Source organism: Sus scrofa, chromosome 1 (assembly GCF_054392235.1).
Source record: "Sus scrofa isolate SSC_HxYL_T2T_F1_AM1 chromosome 1, Sscrofa_HxYL_maternal_Yorkshire_Landrace_v2.0, whole genome shotgun sequence".
NCBI classification, from domain to species: Eukaryota; Metazoa; Chordata; class Mammalia; order Artiodactyla; family Suidae; genus Sus; species Sus scrofa.
The window spans coordinates 248,860,683-248,880,477 of record NC_139383.1 but is presented as its reverse complement, the minus strand read 5'-3'; the positions used below and the strand labels follow the sequence as shown (position 1 = coordinate 248,880,477).

The following is a 19,795-nucleotide window of genomic DNA, read 5'->3' as shown; positions in this document are numbered from 1 at the left end:
GATGCCCAACACAGAAAATTAGTTCTGAGAGACATGAAACTTTTCTCTTATTATATATTACAATTTAAAAAAATCCTGACTATCTCATAAGTATTTTTACTCAACATTCCCATGCATGGTTTCCTTTTACCATTTTCTATCTATTTCCATATAAGGTTAAAAAGGCAAGAAATATTTTTCACTTCAAAATGGCTATCATTATAAACGTATACATCTTTAATTCTAGATATATGAGCTATAACTATGTATGACTAATGAGCTTTTAAAATGTAATTTTATTTTGCTTGTTGAGGCTTCTATTTCTTTTACCATTCCTTAGCTGTTGCACCTATTTTTCTTTTTATCAAATAATGTTACAGAATGCATATTTATACAGATTGCAGGGAAAATTTAGACGGACTAAAGTAACTTCTATGACAAGAGGATTACTATTACAACTGGAGCTTTAAAAATTATTTAAAAATATTTAAAATGAATGACGGTGGTTTGCTTTGGAAGTCATCTAAGAGGAACAAACTATTAAGATACAATTGTATTTGTTGGTTGTCCTGGTGATCTCACCTTACTGGCACTTAGATGGATGGCAACCCAAAGGGCTTCCTCAAGTCGCACAACTGAAAACACACAAAGTGTACTTGTACATCTGTTTTAGCAATGTGCTACATTGTTTGCCAACTTTTGCCCAACTAGTTTTCCCCCTCTATTGTACTTTGTATAATAAACCATACATGAATAACTGAGTGTTATTATTCATAAAATTCAAAGATGAATCAACACAGTTTGCCACACCAGATGAATTGAGAGTTTATATTGTGCATTTCAACCCATATTGAATTTTATCAGGTGCTAATTATTGTTTTACGAGAACAACGGCTTAGTGCATCTGTTGTTTAATTCCCACTTCCCTATTCTCAAATGTGAACATCAAAGAAAATAAAACACTCAATCTTAAACAGCCCCTGACAGCAGACCAAGACTCAAGTGCTCAATAGACAAGGCCCTTGCCACCAGTTCTCATATTTCCACAACAATGAACAAACACAAAAACAGCACTAAGCGGCCTTTCCTCCTCCTCAGCTCCCCTTGGCCAGTTGTCTGCCTTGTACTAGAGAGAGCCCTTGAACGCAGCCCTGCTGGGAACACAGCACAGGAGAAAGGATTAGCCTTACTAACATGCTAGCATTTGCAAAAGGGAAGAAAAAAAACCCCAGTACTGTATTTGGTATATGAATAACCAAAATGTATGAGCTGACAAGAGACCAGGACAGGCCTGTGGCTCCCCGGGAGAAAATGTAGCTGTGATGAGTGACAGGGCTTTCAGGAAATATGTTCACAATCACAGACAGTGAAGGCCATGACCTAGATCGTTTAAGAGCTTGTCTTGTCAAATTATCAAAAGCTTCTTCCTCTCTGAATAAAGAGTGACATAAGTGAGTGTCAGAAAGCTGCAGGCTGACAAGCCAAGCATACAATAACAGAATGCACGTCACATACATGCTGAACACCGCCACTGCTAGCGGCAAATCTTAATGAGAGCGCGGCCAGCCCAGGAGACTTGGGTCCCTGCTGGCATAGCTACTCATCTCACAAAAATCCTTCAGCTCCAAGTCAGTTAGGCTCTGACACGACAACTACAATTACGAAACACAACTTTTTAACAGAATCCTCTGGTGCTTTGTCAAAGCCTCTGTTGTTAGGAGCTGGCCCCCTCGAGTCACTGCAGCAAAACAAAAGATTTAATAAAACAAGAAATATTCCTTGATGGAGAGTAATATAAATGAAAGAGCATAAAGAGAATAATTTAGTTTAAAATTTGCTGAATGAGAAGTTATGGGAAGAAAAGCATTCCAGCCTCTGAACTCAACCACCATCTTAACTTTCCCATTTGCACATTAATGTAATTTTAGGTGCCTTCATTCCTAAAAAAATGCCTCGACTCTGGAGCCTTGTCAGCAGGATCTTCCTATAATCACAGTTATCAAGTTATCCGATTGTCTGCATACTTTGGTAGTCACTGTGTGTATATATACACACTATTTCTCAGAAACACAAAATACTTGCATATTCCGTGTACATGTACTCTGAATAACATTTCTTCTATAAAGAATATTTTGAAGATACTATCTTGGGCATTAGTCTTCAATAAAAATTCTACAAAGACGGTTGTAAAGTCTGAAATCACAGAAATATACAATTAAAACTCAAGATAAATTACAATTTTAGCAGTGTTTGTTATAACTTTATTGTATAAAAATTTGTCGCTCGTGATAAAGAGGAGCCATAAACATATACCGGATATAGGGTAGCGGTGTGTACAGAATCTATACAATTTTTTTAAATTATTCATTTATTTTATGATTTTTATTTTTTTCCATTATAGCTGATTTACAGTGTATAATTTTTTTTTTAAATTTACCAATCAGTATAGAAAGCCATGCACTGGTTTCTATCTCTAAGCTGTCTCCAAAATGAGCTAGACTTCATAAAATCACCTTTCCATATAAGGACAAATTTTAATCAATCCCTATACTCTTAATCCTCTGTAATCGGGGAAACTGACAAGCTGAATTTTTGACTCAAAGATATTTATTTCTCTTTGATAGTCTCCTTCTAACTTAACTGCAATTATGAGGACATAAAGTTTGTTAGTAATAGATTACATTTCAACTTTATTTGAAAATATAGCAGCTTGTATTTCATAGGAAATTATATCAAAATAATCAACCAAAAAATGATTCATACACATTACACTGTGTTACCTTAAGCAACTGTATTTCCATTTAAAAAAAACTTCGGGAGTTCCTTGAGTTCCCTGGTGGCACAGTAGGTTACGGATCCAGCGTTGTCACTGCTGTGGTGCGGGTTTGATCCCTAGCTCCAGAACTTCCTCATGCTACGAGCGCAGCCAAAAAAAAAAAAAAATTCACATCAGAGAATCACAAATCTCTCTGGAGACTTCTTGATTCTGATTCTAGGCTACTAACATGACTTAATTTTACAACTAGTTTGTAATGTTTATACCTAGTTCTTAGGTAATGGTAAACAATAAGAGAGCCAATAAAATGAACCATGATAATGGAGCAACTAGTACCTACAGCCAAAAGGTAGAATTCAAATTCTGGCTCTATTATTTACTACTTTATGCAAGTGGTAACACCTCAGGTTTCCTCATTGATAAAATGGGGATAAGAGTACTTCTTCAAAGGGCTATTGTAGTGGTTAAAGGGTTGATAAGTACAAAGTCCTTAGAACAACGCCTATTATATTAATAATATGATGATGTCAATTTGGCATTTTCCATACTTCTAGTGCAAAAATTGTCCATAAGGAAATTAGCATTAATAGGGTAGCTGAAATAAGTGAAATCTAGTACGTGACTGTCAACTCTTGGATGTGACCAAGCCTAAGAAAGAGCAAAAATTCAGTTTGAATTGTTGATAAAGACAGGGAGGGACAAAAAAAAAAAAAAAAAAGGGAGTGAGAAGGACATTAAAAATGTAGATTTTATTAGGATTTAGCTGCTTGTGGCAGCCTTCTTTGCAGAAAATTAAAAAAGGAAATCAGAAACATCAATGAATATCTACTATGTGCAAACACCCAGTTTTATATTCAGTTGAGGTCTCAGTAATGTTTTCAGTAGTTCAAATATACAGAGAAAAGAATATTTGATCAGATAATTCTGATCTTGTATTTTAGAGTTGAATATTAGAATTTAAAAATCTTAAAATATTTTGATCACTGATAAAAAACAAAACTACTCTACATCATGCTCAAAGTTGATGTACCCTTCTTCAGTTTACTCAAGCTTATTGATTCCATTTTTTGTTTGTTTTTTAGGGCTGCATTTGTGGCATAGGGAAGTTCCCAGACTAGGGGTTGAATCGGACCTACAGCTGCCAGTCTATGCCACACCCACAGCAACTCAGGATCCGAACCACATCTGTGACCTACAGCACAGCTCATGGCAATGCTGGATCCCTGACCCACTGAGCAAGGCCAGGGACTTATCATGCATCCTCATGGCTACTAGTATGGTTGGTAACCTGCTGAGCCACAATGGGAACACCCTGATTCCATTTTTAACAATGTTTAAACAATAATAACAACCCTGGCTTCCTTATCAGCCTTTCCCTATTGCCTTTCTTTTTTATCGTAATCATAGATTGATCATCCGAAGGCTGGGAAAGTGGGTATTAGGAAGGAGAAACTTTGGAATAGATCCCTATAATTTTGGTAACCTATCTAGCTGGGCATTTTAGTAGTGAGAACATAATCCACGTACACAAGTCAAGAGAGAAGTCTTATCTTCTGCTCTCTAGTATCGTAACTCCCTCTTTCTATAACTTTCAGCACTCAGATCCCCCATTTTTAAACAAATGAACAAAACATCTCCTGAAAAACAACAAAACTCTGTAAACTAGTTCTCAGGGGTGCTATACCAACCTGTTTCCTGAAGCTCATTAGGAGGTACCAGAAGTTTTACACTAGAACTAGAGGTAAGTTTTAAAATGAAAATTTAGAATCTTTTTTCCAAACCAGTTATACAAAGTCCATCATAAATAACAGATATGTAGTAGAACAGTTTAAAACCCCTAAAAGTAATACTAATTCATCTTAGCCAACTACATTATATTGTTTTATTTATAATCATGCCCTGTCATCAGTTCTAGTTCTCTGATTCTCATGGAACTCTCTGGGGGGAATTTCTTCTTCATCTTCTCCCAAGAATCCTACAGCATCCAGGATATGTCAAGTATACAAGTAATCATCTTTAGGTCCAAAATTGTGCTACCTGAGATTTCTAATTTTAGCTCTAGAAGCTTTTTTAAAAAGAACACTAAGGAGTTCCTGTTGTGGCGCAGTGGAAACAAATCCATCTAGTATCCATGAGGATGCAGGTTCAATCCCTGGTTTCGCTCAGTGGGTTAAGGATCTGGTGAGCTGTGGTATAGGTCGCAGATATGGCTCGGGGGATCTCAAGCTGCTGTGGCTGTGGCTGGCAGCTGTAGCTCCAATTCAATCCCTAGGCTGGAAACTTCCATATACCGCGAGTGCAGCCCTAAAAAGCAAAAAAAAGAACATCAAATATTCAAGAGTAATGCATATTCAGTATAAGAACAGAAAATGTACATAAACAAAAAATAAGTCACCTACAACATATAATACCTGAGGTACAACAACTACAAACACTTCAGAATATTTTGCTCCAAATGTTTTTCGACATACAAGCAGTAAACAATTGAAAGCCAAAATTAAAAAAATACCATTTATAAGAAAAATGAAATACTGAGGTATAAATCTAAATATGAATAGATTTGCATATGTCGAAGACTACAAAACTCTGGTAAGAGAAACTACAGAAGGTCTAAATAAATGGAGAGATATACTATGTTCAAGGAGTGGAAGACTCAAAATAGTGGCATTAATTCTCCCCACAATGATCTACAGAATGAACACAATATCAATCAAAGTCCTATCAAGCTTTTTTGTAGGTATAGACAACTCATTCTAAAATTTAAATGGAAAGAAGGAGTTTCTTTGTGGCTCAGCAGGTTAAGGATCGCTACTGTAGTTAAGGGTTCAGTCCACAGCCCAGGAACTTCGGGATGCCAAGGGCGTGGCCAAAAAATAAATAAGTAAATGGAAAGGGAAAAGAACTAGTGACAGTAATTTTATAAAAGAAGAATAAAGTTTAAGGAATCACACTACCTGATTCTAACATTTACTATAAAGCTACAGAAATCAAGACAGCGTGGTACTCGTGTTGGGACAGATACCTAAATCAGTGCAACAGAATAGAGAGCCCAGAAATCAACCCATACAAATGTGGTCATTTAATCTTTGAAAAAAAATACAAAAGCAGAGTTCTCTTGTGGCCCAGTGGGTTAAGGATCTGGTGATGTCACTGCTGTGGTGCAGGATTGATCCCTGGCCCAGGAACTTCCACGTGTTGCACATGTGCCCCCCCCCCCCAAAAAAGATACAAAAGCAATTCAGTGGAGAAATGACAGTCTTTTCAGTAAATGGTGAATAGTTGACCATCCATATGTAAAAAAATTAACTTGGGTTTAAACCTCACATCTTAGGCAAACATGAACTCAAAATGGATCAAAGATCGGAATATAAAACACAAAACTAGTAAGACAGAAAAAGAAAGATAAATACCATATACTCTCACAAATATGTGGAATCTAAAATATGGCACAAATGAATCTATCTACAAAACAGAAACAGACTCACAGACATAGAGAATAGACTTGTGGTTGCCAAGAGGGATTGGGATGGGCTGGGATTTTGGGGTTAGTAGATGCAAACTATTAACATTTAGCAAGGGTAAGCAATGAGGTCTTACTGTATAGTACAGAGAACTAGATTCAATCTCTTGGGATAGGCTATGATGGAAGATTGGATAAGAAAAGGGATGTACATATATGTGTGACGGGGCCATCTACTGTACACGAGAAACTGGCACCACATTGGAAATCAACTCTACTTCAATTTAAAAAAATACATTAAAAAAAACCACCCCCATCCCTATCTCCATGAAACCATAAAAACATTTGGAAGATTACACAGGAGAAAATCTTTGTTAACTGCAGTTGGGTAACAAGTTATTGGAAACAGCACCAGAAGTATGATCCACAAAGAAAAAACTAATAAACTGGATTTTACCGAATCTTGAAACTTCATTCTGCTCTGCCAAAGAACTGTCAAGAGGATAAAGAGACAAGCAACAGATTGGGAGAAAATATAAAGAAATCACATATCCAATGAAAGACATACCCTAAATATTGAAAAAAACTCTCAAAGCTCATCAGAAAATAGACACTCTAATTAAAATTTGGGAGAGGGAGTTCCTGCTGTGGCTCAGGGGGTTATGAACCCAACTAGTATCCACGGGGATGCGAGGTTGATCCCTGGCCTCGCTCAATGGATTAAGGATTGGTGTTGCCACAAGCTGTGGCATAGATTGCAGATGCGGCTTGGATCCTGCATTGCCGTGGCTGTGGCTGGCAGCTGCAGCTCCAATTTGACCCCTTGCCTGGGAACTTCCATGTGCCACAAGTGCAACTGGTAAAAAGACAAACAAACAAAGACACTATAGTAATAGAGAACAGATTAATGGTTGTCACAAGTTATGGTTAAGGGGAGGGTGTAACTATAAAGCATGAAGGAGTTTTTCAGGGTGGTAAAACTGTTCTCTATCCCGGTTGTGACAGTGTTTACATGAACCTATACATACTCATAAACTGAATACCAAAAGAAAAAAAATTTATTATTTAAAGAAATAATAGACTTAGATTACTAACTATATTATCCCTAAAATGTTTGTAGAAGCAGCAATAACACACATTAAATTTCAAGGTAAAAACTATAAAATGAATTTTGATTTGTTCATTACAAAAACAAAAAATAAAGATCAACAGAAATTTTAAATTTAGTAGAAATTTAAAAAACTTTTTTTTTTGCTTTTTAGGGCTGCACCTGAAGCATATGGAAGTTCCTAGGCTAGGGGTCGAATTGGAGCTGTAGCTGCCAGCCTACACCACAGCAACAGCAAACCAGGATCCGAGCTGCATCTGCAACCTTCACCACAGCTCATGGCAATGCCAGATCCTTGACCCACTCAGCAAGGCCAGGGATTGAACCCATATCCTCAGGGATATTAGTCCCATTCTCAACCCTCTGAACCACAACAGGAACTCCCTCTCTCTCTTTTTAAACAAAGGAAACAATATGAATAGATGAATAAAGGCAAAGCTAATCATGCATGTCTCTTGGCCCTTTTCCAGTCTATGCCCAGTCTGCTGAGGAAACCCTATGTTAGCAGTCTAGCAGCCTGGTCTATATTAGGATACCCTATTTATCTTTGTTCATATATATAGCTTATACAGAGTTTTTTTTTTTTTTTTTTTTTTTTTTTTTACTGAATGAATCATTGTGTAGACATTTGTTGAGTTTTTTTGCCATGTCACCAGCATGAATAAGTTCCCAGGCCAAGGACTGCACCTGTGCCACAGCAGTAACCAGAGCTATAGCAGTGACAACACTGGATCCTTAACCCACTGAGCCACCAGGATACTCCCATTTATAGTTTTCAAAACAAAATGTGTGTACCTTTTAAATGGAATACCTAATTAATTTAATTAGTCTATGATTGAAGCAAACATTGCTTTTTTGTTTTGAATTAAATTTCACATTACAATTTCTAAATTTAAGGTGTACTGTGTTACTTTTGATGTACTCGTACTATAATACGATTGTCAATAAAGCAATATTTATATTATATCAATATAGTACAGTATTATAGATGACATTCATTATATTATATTCTTTACTGCCTGTTACAAGTTTGTAACCCTTAAATACCATCAATCTTATCCCCCTATTCCCACACCCTGGTAATCACCATTTTACCCCCCTTTTTTAAAACAGGTTCAACATTTTCTTTCTCTTTTTTGTTTTTTGGGGGCACACCTGTGGCATGAAGTTCAGCCAGGCAACTTCTGAATAAGCTGCTGCAGTGCCAATACCAAATCCTTAACCTGCTGTGTCACAAGAGAACTCCAACTTCTTTTTATATTCGACATTTAAGTGATATCTATCATACCGTACTTGTCTTTGTGTGACTTATCTTGCATAGCATAATGTGATCAAGGTACACCCATATTGTTACAAATGGCAGGATGCCTTTCTCATGGCTGAATAATATCCCACTGGGTATATATATTACGCCTTTTTAATCTATTCATCCATTGATGGGCACTTGGGTAGTTTCTACATCTTGGCTATTGTGAATAATTCTGCAATAAATATGAGTGTGCAAATATCTTGTCAAAATCTTATTTTCATTTCCTTTGGGTATATACTCAGGAGTGAACTGATGGACCAAATGGTAGATTTACTTTTAATATTTTGAGGAACCTCTATATTGTTTTACATAGTGGTTGGACTAATTTATATTCCCACCAACAGTGTGTAGGGGGTTCTCTTTTCACCATATCCCCTTTCTCCCTTCCTTCCTTCTCCCCCCACCCCCGCCCTTTTTCCTTTTTTTGTCTTTTTAGGGTCACGCCCACGGCGTAGAGAACTTCCCAGGCTAGGGGTCCAATCGGAGCTGTAGTAGCTGCTGGCCTATGCTGCAGCTGATGGCAACCTTGGTTCCTTAACACACTGAAAGAGGCCAGGGATCAAACCCGTATCCTCATGGTTACCAGTCAGGTTCATTACCACTGAGCCACAACAGGAACTCCCTCGTTTTTTGTTTGTTTTTTTTAATGACATATGTAACCACAACATACGTAAGTTCCAAGTCAGGGACTGAGTTAGAGCCATAGCTGTGACCTATGCCACAGCTGTTGCAAGGCCGAATCCTTTAACCCGCTGTGTGGGCTGAGGACAGAACCTGTACCTCCACTGCAACCTGAGCTCCTGCAGTAGGATTCTTAACCCACTGTACCACAGTGGGAACTCCACACTTGCCTTCTTGATAGCTATTCTAACAGGTGTGAGGTGATATCTTAAAATATTAGCAAACCGAATTCACTAAAAGGAGTATATGCCATGACCAAATGGGATTTATTCCAGGATGCAAGAATGTTTCAACATATGAAAATCAGTACGTATAATTCATTATATACCTCAACATAATAAAGGCCTTATATGATAAACCCACTGCTAACATTCTAATCAATGCAGAAAAACCGAGATCAGTTAAGACTGGTTAGTTAAGACTGGTTACAAGTCAAAGTTGCCCACTCTCACCCTTCCCATTCAGTGTAGTAGATATCCTTTGGTATCTGTGGGGGATTGGTCCCAAAGCCCCCATGGATACTAAAATCCTCAAATGCTCAAGTCCCTTACATAAAATGGTATAATACAATGAATACAGTTGGCCCTTTGTATCCATGGATGTGAAACCCGTAAATACGGAGGATTGACTGTACTGGAAGTCCTACCTAGGGCAATTAAGCAAGACAAAGAAAAAGAAGATATCCAAATTGGGAAGGAAGGAGTAAAACTATCACTATTTGTGGATGATTTCTTATTTACATAAAGAAAAATCCCCAAAAGTCAATCAAAACCTCTCAGAACTAATCAATGATTTCAGTAAACAGGCAAGTTACAAACTTGCACAAATCAGTGGCATTCCTTTACACTAAAGATGAAGCATCAAAAAAAGAAACTATCCCACTTACGATAGCATCAAAAACAAATACTTAGGAGTAAATTTAGTGAGGAAGTGAATCTGTACAATGAAAACTATAAGACTTTGCTGAAAGAAATGAGAAGACACAAACAAACGGAATGACATCCATGTTGGTTGATGGATCAGAAGAGCGTTATCTTTTTAAGGATGAGTGAACTCGCAAAGACAGATGCCCATTAGGTCTTAGAATACTTATAGAGGCTGAAAATCTTTTCCATGTGCCATACTTTCCTTCACTATGCACAATTTGATGTAGATGGTCAAACGCAATCAAAAACCTGTATGGGATTTATAAAGTTCAGGGGAGTTGACCTTAGTCTGTAATGATTAGTGAATAAAACTTTTAGCTTTCCAGGTGTTAATGAGGACCTGACTTTCTCAATTTCTCTTACCTCAATTCATAGCTTAGATAACTATGTCCCAGAATTTGTCCTTATTAATGGATTTAACAATTGAATTGAAGTTCAAAGTGAGGTGTATAATGACAGAATGAGTTTGAAATTTAACAAAATTCCCAGTGGCCTGCTGTTCTATTTATCAAAAACTCATGTCTTCCCAATGTGATTGCACTGAAAATTAAGTTCATTCCTAAGCCCCAGAAGATTCTCAATGAAATACTAAAGTGTTACTTATCCTTTCATTTTTAGAACCTTTTATTTTATAGACTGTATGGAGATAATCTTTTTCCCCTTTTGGTGGAAGTTAGGAGTCTGGAAAGGGAACCATCTTTATCTGCTACAAACTTTTAACTTTTAAAGCTTCCATAAGGAAAATATAAACCTACTCTCAATCTGCAAGGTCTATTGAAAGTGACTAATACAGGCCATGAGGCATGTGCTACAGGGGGAGCTGGGGAGGTTAGGGGAATTCATCAGGTTAGTCAGAGATGACTAGAAAGTATACTATTCAGTAGAATTTCAAAATGAGGACTGGTCTCTCTTTCAGACTTTAACTGTGCTAAATTACATATCTTCAGTTAAAAATGTAGACCTTTTTCCCTGCTAAGGTTATTTCCATAAGGTTAACTATTTTTAACAACGAAAAGTTTGAAATATTCATTTATTAGACAATTTGGGAACAGTTCCAATGAATTAGAAATTGCTAATTCTGGGATTTACTCTCTGAACAATGAACATATGAATTTTTACTAACGTTATCATGAGCTTTGCATATACCTGCCAAGAGGATAAGAGATCTCTAAGCAGAGAGACCTACTTAACTTCCTTGAGGTAGGAGTGAGGATACTGTGGACCACCAGGTAAATAAACATTTTATAAGCCAATTCCTTCTCTAGGCAGAAAAGAAAAGGCCGCAACCAGAAACAAAAATATCACAAATGACAAGGCTCACCAGTAAAGGTACATATACAGTAAAGATATGAAATCATCCACGTACCATTACGCCACCAAAATCAGAAATTGTGAGAAGAGGAGGGTACAAATACAGGACACTGGAGTTGTACTTGCAATTAAGAGACCAACAACTTAAAATAATCTAGTGTATATATATATATAGACTCTTATATGAAAAATTCAGAATATAAGACAATTTGACAACTATACTTTTATTAAGCAAATCAATCCCAGACATGATCCCTTCCTTCAAGAATGTTAAAATGCTACAAAAGGGAAAAGAAACAAAGTATATCTAGCCTATGTCTAATTTTCTTTATCCTCAGAAGTCAATTCAATGTTCAGGAGTTAGAACTACATATTTAACTGCACGTACACATCGATCCATTATAATGATATACTGCTGATATTTTAGTTTCTTCAGAGAGAGAGAATCTTTTCCTCAAAATTATTCCCTTCCTTAGCATTGTGTTTTTGTATATCTAAATTATTTTGCGGTACCTTAAAAAGAAAAAACTTAAAATTTTTTTTTTTGGGGGGAGGGCAAATTTACACTAATTTTTTTACTCATCTACTCTTACTTAGGCATTTCATTTTCTTAGGTAGCTCTAATGTAAGTCAGTGGTTTGTCCTTACGTCAATTAAGTTCAGCAGGAAAATTAGTCTATGATTATTTGAATTATAAATTTCAAATTACTATGGGAATCTTGTTTTACTTTTTCTTTTCTCGAATTTGTCCTTTCAAGCAACTGAAGATACAGTATATAGTATATTTCATCACAAAATAATAGATGAGATTTTTCCACATGAAATCTGATAAAGAGTGAATCCAAGACTAAAAACACGGGACTGCATCAATACCTGTAGTACTGGCTGAAAAAGGAGATATTAAAGAAAATCATTTGAAAAAAACAAACAAACAAACAAACCAAAAAAACAGATGCTGACTCAGAGACATTGAAAAACTTATGGTCTCCGGAGGAGACAGTTTGGGGGGTGGGGGGATGTGCCTGGGTTGTGGGATGGAAATCCTGTGAAATCAGATTGTTATGATCATTATACAACTACAGATGTGATAAATTAATTTGAGGAATAAAAAAAATGAAAAAAAATAATAAAGAAAATCATTTGAGAGCAATGAAAAAATTTTTTGGGAGGAGGGGGCTGCACCTACAGCGTGCTTAAGTTCCTGGGCCAGTGACTGAATTTGAACCACAGCAATGGCAATGCCTAGTCCTTAACTGCTAGGCCACCAGGGAACTGCACTTAAAAAAAAAATTGATTACTAAAGATAGTGAGAGGGAAATAAGAAAAATGATTTCCTTTGCCTTAGAAACTTCATTTTATTTTCTGTATAGTATAGGTATTACGGCTTTTAAAAAGCCTGTTGGCTGTAAACCAGCTATAATGGAAAAAAATAAAAAAATATTAATAAAAAATAAAAAGCCTGTTGAAACTTGATTTGAAGTATTATTGGGAGATGATACCTCTTAATGAGTCAAGGTGAGAATGTCCAAGCCTATACATTGATATGCAGGACTGGCCAGCTTTTAGAAGCATCTGACCAGAGCGTGGGCAGGTTAAGTCAGGTCTATGGTCCCTAATTCCATTCATTTGCTTATTTAATAAATGCACTGAGTTCCTATATGGGTAACTGTTCTAGGAAAGGCACTGTTCTAGAGCTGGAGATAAAGTAGTAAATGCATCTGAAAACAGATATGGAACTTATAATCTAATTAGAGGAGACAGAAAAATATATAGAATGTAAGATCTAAGCGTCCTGGAAAAAAAAAAAAAAAAAAGCAGGGAAGAAGGGCAGGAAATGCTGGAGATGAGGAAATTCGTCGTTTTAATTAAGGTGGTCAGGGAAGGGCTCTCTAAGAAGGGGACATCTGAAAAGAGATGAGGGAGTGATTCACTGGGAACACCTGGGGGCAGAGTACTCCCAGCAAAGGGGATGGCAGGTAGAGGCAAGATCATGACTGGTCTTTCAAGGAGCAGTAAGGAGATCAGGTAGAGTAAGCAACAAGGATGACTACACAGATGTCGTCAAGAAGCCACACTACATGTGGCCTTGTTGGTAATTGTAAGGACTTTAGCTTTTACTCTGAGGGAGAAACAAAGTCCTACCTGAGGATTCTGAAGAGAGAACTGATGTCATCTGGGATATGTTTAAAAATGACTACTCTAGTCACTTGCTAAAAACAGACTATAAAGGGGCAAGGAAGCAAGGAAGCAATTTAGGAGGCTATTAGAAAACTCTAGGCAGTAGATGCTCATGGCTGTGCCAGGGTGAAAGTGGTAGAAATGATGAGAACTGGTCAGATTCTGGATTATGCTGTGAATCATTCTTTCCAGGGTTAAAACAATGTATTAAATCGTAACACACTGGAACAGTGACTTTCCATGAGTGGAAAAGATGATAGAGTCAAAAGGGAGTAAGAGTCCAGGAATGGCTATAGATTTCCTTCCTTATTTTGCCCTGTCTTCGAGCATAAGTGCAGGTATGCAAGCAAACAGTGATAAGAAAATACTGACCCTTGTATATGTCTCAAGTCCATATGATTACGGGAAAACTCACTAAGCCTGGATCAGGAGTTCTTATGACATTACTCTGCAGCTGGTATTTCCAAAGACAGGTGACAGATATAGATACTTGGCTCCCTCCTATGGTCTATGTCATTTTCTATACGTTCTGCCTTTCATATTACAGCAGAGATGTTTTTGAACAAAGGTAGAACTAATAATTATTAAATAGACCAAATATATGAATTAAGGAAGTCTTTAAATTAAGGAAGTCTTTAATTCAGATCTTGGCTTGGTTATTCGGCTCAATGACTGTGTTCCAGCCAGTCTTACTCCTGGCCAGTAATATCTCAATAAGACTGTGGAAAGACATACGAATGCCATTCCGTGCTCCTTGGAGTAGACTAAACATAAAGTAAATGCCTTTTCTTAAATAAGTACCTGCAAGCAACTATTCATTTTACATATAACAAGTATGAAATAACATATACCTGTACTAGGTATTTTACATTTCGTGCTGGAAATCCCCATGATTAAACTAAACTTAAAAAAATTACAAAAACTAAAAAATACCAGTGTTCAAGGAGTTCCTGTTGTGGCTCAGAGGGTTAAGAACCTGACTAGTATCCCTGAGGATGCAGGTTTGATCCCTGGCCTTGCTAAGTAGGTTAAAGGATCTGGCGTTGCTGTAAGCTGAGGTGTAGGTTGCAGATGTAGCTTGGATCTGGTGTTGCTGTGGCTGTGGCCGGCAGCTGCAGCTCCGATTTGACCCCTAGCCTGGGAACTTCCACATGCTACAGGTGTGGCCGTAAAAAATGAAACAAAACAAAACAAAAATACAGTGTTCAGTTTCATGTATGTAGTCACTGAGGAGACAGTTACTGAGCACTAATGTCTATGTGAAAGCATTCAGTTTACTGAGTTCTCACTTTCATAATAAACTTTTGAGTTCCTAAAAATATTTTAGTATACAGTAATAGTTGAGATTATCAAATATTTAAAGAAATAAATCAAGTAAAATATGTCCTATGAAATAGTCTCCCACTACATTTAAAAATCTGACTTAAAGCAGTGACTCAAGTGTTGAGGATGCCACAAACAGATGGCATTTTATTCTTATATATATGATGGTTAAAGGAGTTATTTAGTATGAACTGGAGTAGAAGACTGAGCAGGGAATTTGAGAAAAAACTGCTAAAGAAAGGAAGAAAACTGAGGAGGTTTGAGTTTCAATTTTATCTGACACTGATCAACTCAGTCTTTATGCTTTAGTATAAAAAGGTGACAATCTCATCAATTAACAGAAACCACCAAGGGGGGATGGTCTTGTGAGAAGCACAGTTTTATGGTATCAAAGACTTGATTTTGTGGCTGAAAATCAACATTCTGTGCTGTTCTGCTGATCCTCAGAGATTCCTTAAAGAGCTGAAAACTTAAACTATTATTTATTTGGAAAATATTTTTCCTCATCTATTTTATAAATTATATTGATATTTTAAATAGCATTGAGTTCATTTTCAAAGTTGTTTATTAGATCCACAATATCTACAGGTTTAAGACAGAAACTTGAGAGGAATTTCTGAGCTGGTGTCAAACTGATAACCTCTAGACTGTCAGCAAGTGAACTTTCTCCATGTACATCATTTTAGCTTTGAGATCCTGGGCAAAGCCTAACTTTACAATGTCTGTTTTCTCTTTTGTAAAATGGGAGTAATAAATAGTATCTATCTCATATGGTGGTTGTGAGGATTATAGAAATGACTTTGATGCAGTCACAAATATCTACTGAGTACCTACTAAGCGCTGAGAATACAGCAGTAAGCAAAGTACTACCTTCTCCCCCCAACAGGTAATGAACTTATGAGCACAGTACTTAAAACATTGTAAGCATTCAACTAATTATAGCTGTTGTTATTCTGGAAATGTCAGATAGCTCGCAGAATGGGAATCTGTGTGCAAGACAAATGTGTATAGACAGTTTTAAAACAGAACTGCCATATGATCCAGTAATCCCACTCCTCAGCATATATCTGGAGAAAACCATAATTCAAAAAGATACACACACCCCAGTGTTTACTGTAGTACTATTAACAATAGCCATGACACAGAAGCTCCCTAAATGCCCATCGACAGAGGAATGGATAAAGAAGGTCTGGTACATACATACAATGGAATATTAGTCAACCATAAAGAACAAAATAATGCCATTTGCAGCAACATGGAGGGACCTAGAAATTATACTGAGTGAAGTAAGTCAGGGAGAGCAAGACACAGTATCATAGGATATCACCTATATGTGGAATTTTATTTTATTTTATTTGTTTATTTTTTTGTCTTTTCTAGGGCCATATCCGAGGCATATGGAAGCTCCCAGGCTAGGGGTCTAATCGGAGCTGTAGCCGCTGGCCTACGCCAGAGCCACAGCAACGTGGGTCTGAGCTGCATCTGCAACCTACACCACGGATCACAGCAACGCTGGATCCTTAACCCACTGAGCAAGGCCAGAGATTGAACCTGAAACCCCATGGTTTCTCATCGGATTCGCTAACCACTGAGCCACCACGAGAACTCCTGTGTGGAATTTTTAAAAATGATACAAATGAACTTATTTATACCCACAGGTGGAAAGCAGAATGGTCAGAGGGTCTGAATCTTAAATAAGCCAAAGACATCCACACAAAGAAGGAGTAATGATTTAGAAGCAGCCTTAGGAAGTGAGACGAGGTTGATCCTAGTCACCCTAATTCAAAGGTATGTGGGTCAAGCAAGAATGCGGAGCAAGCATTTGAGAGTGCTGTGGAGGAAACAGTATTTTCTGTGAAGGGCCAGGTTTCAAGACAGATTTAAAGTATGTGTGGGATTAGCTGAATAGTTTCAGCAGCCTGGGCCAGAATGAAACTGCTTCCAAGGGAATCCTCATGAAGCGCTTCTGGGATGGTAGAAGGCTGTGTTTCTTCAGAAGGAGTCAGTGAAGCCCGAGTTTGACTGGGCTCCAAGGGAATCGTATACCAGGTGTACAGGCAGGGAAATGATCAATCCATGTCCAGAACCTTCACCATAATTACACCCCCCCCAAAAAAAAAAATAAAAATGCCCCCAAACAAAAATACTTAATGGTAGATCTTGTCAGATCTAGGGGAAAGGGTGATGTCTTCTCTGAAGTCAGTCACGGTCTAACTCCATCGTAAAAACTTAAATTCACTGGGGTTATTAATCCTAAAAGGCTATTTTAGATAAAGAGTTTAACATACATTAGAGGCCAAAATTACGAAGTTAAGCAGAATGAGCTATAGATTTAATTCACAGCTAATTATATAACCTTTAACAAATCATTCTTAACTGTTCTGTACTACGGTTTCTTACTTTTTAAGAAATGCTCCTGATAATGTCTGAACATCTTCTGTTAACCCAGGCAAATTAGGTAATATTTGTAAGAGCTCTTCAGAAGAAAGGAGTTTAAAAAGTATGCTTCTATACTTAACAGCCAAACTCGAAAATCTTGCTAAGAAATTATAATCGACAACTTAATGCAGAAAACAACAGATTAAAACTAAGACAACTTAGAATGCACTATTTTTAAGACTTAGTAAAATATTGAGAAATAAGTTTAAACTACTTCAGAATGAAATGACAACTTGTATCTGTATACCTTGTCTTAGGACGCATATTCAACCTCACTAGTGGCCTAAAAAATAAAAAATTAAAACAGTAAGATAGCATTTTCTTCCTATCTGATGGGCCAAAATGCTAAAGATGGGTTACAGCTAGGGTCGAAAGTCCTCTTAAACATTGCTAGCAGGTGGATAGACTGGTATAATCTTTCAGAAGAGCAATTTGACAATATTTATCCAGACATAAATGTACATATGCTTTAACTACACAATTTGCAGTCTGATTTACTGAAATAGTCTTACATGCACGCAGATACGTAAAAAGATTTTACAGCAGCACTGTTTTGCTTAAAAAATGGCCATCAGTATAAATCTAAATGTATTGGTAGATGTAGGGCTGGGTAAATTGGAAAAATGGAATAAAAGCCATGAGAAAGGTAGATCTTTATGAGATGATATGGAGACACATTCACAAATAACTAAGTGAAAAAAATTAACCTGTAGGACAGTGACCCTATTTTTATTTGTTTATAAAGATCCTTTAAAAATAACAATCAATAATTGTTGTACCATTTACACAAGAAACACATATACCGAACATTCATATCTTAGTTTGTCTTAAAATAATTCAACTTGATTGAAAGCCATAATAATTTTTTAAGCAAAAGACTCTAGGTACACATCAACATAACCAAAATTTTAAAAATATTTGTGATTTGTATTGTGTCTTTGGAAAGCACAAACTAAAGGGAAAAGACTCTTACTTCTTTTTTTTTTTTTTTTAAAAGATACTTCTATAGCTCCTCTGGCCTTTGAAATGAGGTCTAAATCAACAATATGCTAAAGTTTAACGTTCCACAACTAACTGAAATGTCTTCTAAGTTAGTTTTTTCTTTAGGTTTAAAAAGGCAAAAAGTAACATAAGCAGATTTAAAGTACTGGTAGCTTGTCCTTCCAGCAAGACCTACCAATACGTTAAAAAGTATATATATATATGTATATACCTTTTTCACTTAACTATGAATGAACAGGTACATATATTTTACATGTTCTTTCTTTTTTCTTTTTTGCTTTTTAGGGCTGCACCCACGGCATATGGAGGATTCCAGGCTAGGGGTCCAATTGGAGCTACAGCTGCCGGCCTACACCACAGCCACGGCAACACCAGATCCAAGCCGCGTCTGCAAACTACACCACAGCTCAAGGCAATGCCGGATCCTTAACCCACTGTGCGAGGCCAGGGATTGAACCCGAAACCTCATGGTTCCTTGTCGGATTCGTTTCCACTGTGCCAAGAAGGGAAGTCCAGATTATACATGTTATTTATTATACCTTTTTAATTTCCTCCTTTACTTTGGCAAGTACATTAAGCCAAGGGGCCAGCAGAGGTTTATGATATTTGTTGATGCTGCCCCCTCATAAACCATTCAGTAGGGAATCCCTATCCTGAGATACCAGAGCACTGATTTACATGATCAGTGGCCAAAGGGACATGACTGTCATTATATACTGTACAGAGTAAACATTCTTTGAAGTAGGCTGGCAGATAGGTTACAAATTGGCACAATGACACCAAAGCCTGACAAATTAGTTATATGCAAGATACTCACATCAGCATAGTGGCCTATCATATCACATCGGTCACAACGTTTTCTCCAAGAAGGTCTTTCGAGACATCTGTGCGCAGAAGACATGGGCAAAGAGCAGTCTAAGCAAAAGCGGGCTGGACAGGCATACTGGAGATGTCCTCTCTCGGAGCAGAGGCAGCAGGGACGGACTTTCTATGTGGCAGACAAGCAGAAAATCTCTTTAGCGACATACTTCAATCTCAAATAGATTACTTTTTCTTTCTCAGCATAATTCCAAAAAAAGTTATTTCCAATTTGGGAACCCAATTGAAGGTCCAATTTCGAGCATAATTAGAAAATCAAACAAAATCTGAAATTGGAGTTTTTAAAAAAAGCTATCTAGTATCCTATGGTTGCCAAAAAAGGCTTATGTATTATCAGCTGTTATCCATTTCTCATACCTTGTCTTATGGAACATTGACAAAGTGGAATGTATCTGAGAGGGAAAGTAGGATGAAAAGGACCTGG

General features: G+C 37.0%; 1 protein-coding gene across 15 annotated transcripts in view; it reads right to left on the bottom strand.

Moving 5' to 3' along the window:
* ZCCHC7 (zinc finger CCHC-type containing 7) overlaps positions 1-19,795 on the bottom strand; it is a 247,523-nt gene that overhangs the window by 31,017 nt on the left and 196,711 nt on the right. For 8 of the 15 annotated variants that reach the window (XR_014824110.1, XR_014824113.1, XR_014824109.1 and 5 more), the window contains exons 6-7: positions 19,310-19,480; positions 2,760-2,893 (exon numbers count right to left, since the gene is read on the bottom strand). Coding sequence is in view for 6 of the 15 variants with exons in the window: in XM_084990012.1 (XP_084846138.1) it covers positions 2,760-2,780 (21 nt within the window). In the remaining 9 variants the exon portion in view is untranslated. Of the gene's footprint in view, positions 1-2,759; positions 2,894-12,723; positions 14,841-18,850; positions 19,481-19,795 lie in introns of those variants that run through there. The other 7 variants (XR_014824105.1, XR_014824104.1, XR_014824106.1 and 4 more) reach the window with 2 other exon arrangements.